The sequence below is a fragment of the Eupeodes corollae genome, chromosome 1 (assembly GCF_945859685.1).
Source record: "Eupeodes corollae chromosome 1, idEupCoro1.1, whole genome shotgun sequence".
NCBI classification, from domain to species: Eukaryota; Metazoa; Arthropoda; class Insecta; order Diptera; family Syrphidae; genus Eupeodes; species Eupeodes corollae.
Window position 1 is genome coordinate 273,449,269 of NC_079147.1, and position 6,136 is coordinate 273,455,404.

At 34.3% G+C, this 6,136-nt stretch overlaps 1 protein-coding gene and 1 long non-coding RNA gene across 4 annotated transcripts; one reads left to right on the forward strand and one right to left on the reverse strand.

The window, feature by feature from the left end:
• Positions 1-706: 706 nt before the first annotated feature.
• On the forward strand, positions 707-1,548 carry LOC129954162 (uncharacterized). 3 transcript variants are annotated; one of them, XR_008782651.1, is made up of 5 exons: positions 707-960; positions 1,012-1,064; positions 1,120-1,193; positions 1,254-1,427; positions 1,482-1,548. It is a non-coding gene; the product is annotated as an uncharacterized LOC129954162 (long non-coding RNA). The 3 variants fall into 3 exon arrangements; XR_008782650.1 differs by having other exon boundaries at positions 1,254-1,423; XR_008782649.1 differs by having other exon boundaries at positions 1,254-1,542.
• A 2,334-nt stretch (positions 1,549-3,882) lies between these two features.
• Positions 3,883-5,872, reverse strand: LOC129954159 (26S proteasome non-ATPase regulatory subunit 4). The gene is made up of 7 exons (XM_056067884.1): positions 5,747-5,872; positions 5,392-5,532; positions 5,206-5,320; positions 4,567-5,142; positions 4,427-4,511; positions 4,252-4,358; positions 3,883-4,194 (listed from the first exon to the last, which is right to left on the reverse strand). The coding sequence occupies exons 1-7, from the start codon at positions 5,770-5,772 to the stop codon at positions 4,069-4,071; spliced, it is 1,176 nt and encodes a 391-aa protein (XP_055923859.1). The 5' UTR covers positions 5,773-5,872; the 3' UTR covers positions 3,883-4,068.
• Between the last annotated feature and the right edge of the window lie 264 nt (positions 5,873-6,136).

The window sequence follows — 6,136 nt, forward strand, 5'->3', positions numbered from 1 at the left end:
TGGCCTTGTTTTGGAAAAGATCGGACCCGAAAATGCCGCCAGCCCATAAACCGGACCAAACTGTCACTAATTGTGGGTGCATTGGTTTTTCGACAATCACTTAGATTATCATTCGCCCAAATGCGGCTTTTTGACGAATCCACTGAGTTGAAAATGTGCATCATCACTGAAGACGATTTTCTTGGAAAATTAATCATCCACAGTGTCCATTTTTTACCACCATTTTGAAAATTGATGCCACTTAAAATGGCTGTAGTTCTTAAGTCAATTGCTAAACGTTCGCTTGTTAATGTAAGTCTTTATGCATAATTTTCATCAACGAAACTTAAACACCCTTAAATTATATTTGAGGTGATCTTTCTCAAATTCCGTATTGTTGAATACATGTGAGTGGTGGAAAAAAGGCAAAGTGTCTTGTCAAAAATGACAGTTCCACAATTTCGCAATAATTTTTCAATTTTTGAATTCTAAGGATCTCTTTTTTGAACGGCTGAGTTCACCTCAAATTGTTTTCCCCCTAACTGTGCATACTGAGCCCAAAAGCCCATAACAACGACATAGAGTTTGCACTTTGCCATAAGAAATGCACGGGACAACTAACACATGCTTATGCTAACGGGCAAAATGTGTTTACTAGTGCTTGTAGCCCTTGTAGGTCGAAAGCGAGCAAACCTCATAAGTCGTTTCTCTTGGTAGATATCATAGAGGAAATATATTATCTAGAGTCCCGACCGGTACCCGTCCTACCTGAAACACCCTCAAATTTTATTCGAGGTGAACTCTCCCAAATTCGAGGTGAACTCTCTCAAATTCTCTATCGGTGAATACATGTGAGTGGAGAAAAAAAAGCAAAATGGGGGATTGGGCTAAAAAGAAACTTATGGAATTTTTGTGACCCGTCAAAAATGACAATCAATTTTGCAAAACAAAACATAAACAATGGGTTTCGGATTTTTAAGAGTAAGTTTTTGTTAATTGTTTTGATTTTTAATATAATTTGATATTTTTCAGACCAAAATTCTTTATAATGAGGGTATATACAAGTTCACTTCATTGAATAAAAAGTAAGTCAAATTGCAGTGAAGGAGATTTATTTTATAGTCTGTCTTTTCATTTTAGATATTGCCAAAATGCAGGAAGCAATTTCCTTTAAGTAATTTGGAAAGCATACCAAACAAGGCGCTGATTTGCTGGTAAGTTTTTTGTATATTATATTTCTCTTAACAAAATAATATCAATGTTTTTAACTACAGATGCTGCCCATTGTTTTTGTATGTACTTCTCAATGGCAAGAGCTGCCGCAGGCGTTGACGGCGGAGGTGTCACCATCAAAACCATTAGAAACAACACCACCAAGTCAATGATGCAAGTGGAAGTTTTGCCATATAATAGTCGACCGCTGACGCCCTTCTCCATCAATTGTGTAAGTACGTATCGAAACATTCATATCGTAGTCAACTAGCTTAATCTTCATCTTCTAGATGTAAAGAGTTTACTACCAGTCTGCAGTTCTGCAAGAGACGCAAGAAAAACAAGAATACAATCGCATAATAATATATATAATATATTTCCTCTATGGTAGATATAATGTATTTCTCTATGGACGAGAGTGAGTGTTCTGAATGTATACGAAAAAAAAATTGACGTTTAGGTGTAATTCACATTCAACGTCGGACTTTAAAATTTTAACCAAACATTTTCAAGCCTTATTTAATCCTGTTGTACTGCAAAACTTTTCATCTGCTTAGTGAATTAAGACATTTAAACTAAACATATACGAAGGAGGCAATTGACTCCGAGATATTTGGGCCAGAGACACTTTGACAGATTGATTATCTTTTAATTTTTCGTTTCGTTAAGAGCATAAGGATTTTTATAAAATAAATCAAAAATTCTTTGACCCAGAAAAAATTAAAAGAAGGAAAGAATCATTAAATATTTCTTTCTTAAATTATTGTACGAAATAGCTAGATAGTTGTTTGATTATGTAAATAGACTGAACGACTTTGCTCGTTGATTCCCACGCGTTTAAAAATATAGACCAATTATATATTTATATTGAAAATATAAAAGGTTAGATTTGATGATTATTGTATTTAAGGAATGAGTGAATGGCTTCAAAGTTACTTTTCTCAAATTTATACCAAGACACAAACATCAAAATTGGCATTTGATCTCATTTGGAGTGAAATTGGGCAGGTTCAGACGACATGAGGGACTTGAAAGTTAGGCAGGTTTCTGGTATCTGATTGGCCAGCTGTCAAAAAAATGATTTTCCAAATAAGGCAACTTTAATGAAAAATTTACTGGAAAGTTAGTCAAGTTAAATTTCATTAAGGGGTCAGTTATAGCTATCATTGAATTGAAATCGATCCGGAAAAAAATTTGAATCAACATAATATGATGATGTTTCCCTTTGGTTAGAAAGGGAAATTATATACTGATTAATCGGAAATCACACAAAGATTTTTTTTGAGAAAAAAAGTGTAATTGCACATTATTTTTCTCTAAAAATTAATTTTTCTATTTTCCGGACGGAAATTCATATTCCTGAACAGCTGATATTATTATGTTCCAAAGTGAAAGGAATCGTTCCACTGATTTATTATCCAATGACAGATTTTTGTCATTCGGTGGATTTCAATAAGAAAATTTTGTTCAATGACATTTGGAAAAGAAATAATCTTTACAATCGTGATTTACTTTTAGCTTCCCTTAGAAGTGTTTTGTAAACAATAATATTTTTGGTAGTTTGTGTACTATGAACTTAAAGTACAGGTTTGTGAAGAAAGATTCTGAATTTCAAATTAATGACACTTCAAAAACTACTTAGTTGCCTTGGCCAAAATTTACGTTCAAAGAACGAATTTGTGCCCGATTACACGAGATGTTTTTTCGGTTGTCTTCTCTTTCGTCTTTTTACAGATCGGTCGTCTTCTACAGAGGGGTGTAGAAATGTAGGGGGAAAGAAGTCGTGAAAAGAGTCTTGAAAATTTATGGACTTTTTTGGTTGAACTTTGACGTTTATGCTTTGACAACCAATAAAAAAAAACAAAATGCATAATTTACAGATATAAGTTCAGTTTTCCAGAGTACGGTGTAGGAAAGGAAAATATAAATGTGAAATAATGTAAATTTAATTATTTATTTAAACAATTTAAGAAAAGTGGACAAAAACTCAAAGGGACGTATTATTAACGCTGTTTCAAAGTTGGCCCAATTTGTATAACAAGCTGAACAAAAATTTTAAAAAATCAATAAAAATTATTCCATAAATTTGTTTTATTTTTCACTAAATTATTGCCACAGAAATCCAATTATAATTTGTAGGTACTCTCTGATTATTACTGCCCGGACAACGAAACAAAATTAAATTCTTCCTCCACAGTTTTTTCAGAAACGTCAAAAAGAGGAATAACGAAAGGAACGAAAAAAGGAAAGGTGTAATCAGGAGGGTAGACGAAAGACGAAAATGAACGAAAAAACATCCCGTGTAATCAGGGTCTTTTTGACTGCAAATGAAGTCCCGTATGTTGTCTGAACCCGCCCATTTTACGTACATTCTTTTGGCAATAGTTGACAAATATGCCATAAGTTAGTTTAAGGGTTCGTTCACATTAAAAGTTAAATATCTTTTCATTTTTGTATTACACTTCAGTTGGTCCATCATATTAAATCTGTGTTAAATTCCACACACTTTATTATAGCGCTAATCAATCCACATGATCAAGAATTAAATATGCAGGTTTGTCATGTAGTGAGTAAAAATCATTCATTTGACGTTAACTAATAGTTTGACATGCAATTTACGGTCGAAGCTAATCAGCCGCTTTTTATTGAGTTTCGACATTATTTATACAAAAATTAAAATTATAAACAATGTTGTTTTTTTAAATGTAATTTATTGAAAAGTATTGTGTTATCATTTAGTTTATTATAATTATTTTTTGTAAATGAGCGTATAACGCAAATGAATTTTTATGAAGAATTTATCCATAAGTAGGAGTATACTCCTCCTTTTTCTGTAGTTTCTTTTTTAAATGTGGGCTTCATTAAATTTAAGACATTTTACTTCTTCTTTGTTTTATCAGAATCACCACCGCTCTTCTTATCTTTGTCCTTGTTGAGAGAACCGACAGCATCACGAATTGCTTCAGATTGAGGATCTACTCCGGGCAGATTTTCTAAAACGCTCTAAAAACAATAACAGTTACATTAAGTTGGAATTTACAACTTTTTTAAAAAACTAACCTGCAAAAATGCTGGATCTCCAATAACTTCGGAATAATCTTCATCAACTTCCATAGGTGCTGCTTCGTCAGTTTTTGGACGTTTAGCTTGTTGTGTAACTGTTTCATCTGAAATAACCCAAAGAACCAAAGATTTGTAAGTCGTAAATCATATTCTTGAGAGTTTTAGGACTTACCGGCATCTTGCATCGACATTTGCATTGCAAAAGCGATTTGCTCTTCCTCGGTCATGTTTGCAAAGTCTGGCATATTATCTTCAGGCTGAATAAAAAACAAATATAAGACACAATTTAAAGTGAGACATTATTGAACCTACCCCTTCAGTGCATAAAGCCAAAGCACGCTGCAACATTGCCTCTTCATTGCTTGGCTCTTCGATAGTTTCAGTAGCAGCAACGATGGCAGTAGTTTCAGCGGGTTCATTTTCGTTAGTTCCAGCCACATTAGAATCAGCAATTGCACGTCGTTGTTCGTCTTCCTGGCGTTGACGTTGTTCCTCCATGGACACACGCAAGGCCAGAGCCAATTCTGGATCTTCATTGGGATCAACACCGAACTCAAAGCCAGCGCCTCCCAATCCAGCTCCACCCAAACCGTCTTCGCCTTGGATAATGGGCGACGAAAGGAGGGCATCTGAGAGCACAGATCCCCGGGGTACACTGACCAAGTGAGATGAGGTACCATCTTTGCCATTTAGAGCATTAACGAATGTAGTCAAGAGCTCGTTGTTATCACCATGATCCCCGAAACTAACAATGTCTACATTGACTTTTTCCTTTTTCAAGCGTTTGGCCAATTTCACGAGTTCTCCCTCCTCGTTGTTGATGGGGGAACCAACAAAAACAACAATTCGCATTTTATGGTTTTTACCTTGACGATGTTTGAGAACCAACTAGAAAAATGGGCAGAGAGTCTAAGTATGGCTTTGCGGAGAGGTCTAATGGAAGATACTTACATGAGCAATGCGAATTCCGGTTAAGAGATTAATTTCCCCCTTGGGTTGGATGAGATGCATTTTGGAGAATATACGACCCACATCGCTTGTTAGAGTTGCTAGAACTTCTACGGTGCTATAAATATTGGAAAATAAGAAACCCAAAGTTAATGAAACAAAGAAAAATATGTGTCAGGGAGCACCTACTTTGAGTATGTCATCAGTCCGACATTGTTTTCTGGATTCGAACGCACTTTGGTCAAACAAACTAAATTAATTCCATCTTTTTGGACATTGAGACGCGTTGGAAAGTAATCACCATTTCTTTGGTAATCACTGTTATCAAAACTAAAGAAAGAAGAAGAAATATAAAAGGTCCACAGTTAATTTCTTTTGAACAAAAAGAAACAATGACAAAAAATGTTTCACAATCCGGTAGATATTAATGAATTTTATTAATGCAAATATGGGTTAGCATTATTGAAATTTCAATGAAACAACATTTAAATAGTTCAAATAACATATTTTTGGTTTAATTTATGAGTTTTTGAAAGATATTTACCAGATCATTGTACTTTCCAAAACCATTTTTGTATTTTTTAGCTATGTCACTCTGTTTTACACTGCTGCAGACTTTTTATTCCGAGTTTTCTGACGTTTGATTTTGATTCATGGCGACCGACATGAAGTTGGAGCAGTTTGAATGAATGCGTTCAGTGGTTGAGTGGGTAAGAATTATGACGGCGAATTCGATGGTTACGTTTAGGTGTAAAAGTTGTGAGTGTTTGGTTTCGTGCAATTTAATGAAAATTTTCACAATGAAGTTTCATCTTTTCACAGATACTTTTGCATTGGTAATGTTCTTTTTGCATTTGATTTCAATTTGTTTCTCTTGGAGTTTATAAGTTGATTTCACTTTTGTTGTTAAATGTCATTTTAAAGTCAGAAGTAT

Excerpts from the sequence above, each read along its gene's own strand:
- LOC129954159 (XM_056067884.1), bottom strand. The coding sequence starts at position 5,772 with ATGGTTTTGGAAAGTACAATGATCTG. Across the intron at positions 5,321-5,391 it reads GGACTGATGACATACTCAAA|CACCGTAGAAGTTCTAGCAA; the intron begins GTAGGTGCTCCC and ends CAATATTTATAG. Across the intron at positions 5,143-5,205 it reads CCGGAATTCGCATTGCTCAT|TTGGTTCTCAAACATCGTCA; the intron begins GTAAGTATCTTC and ends CCATTTTTCTAG.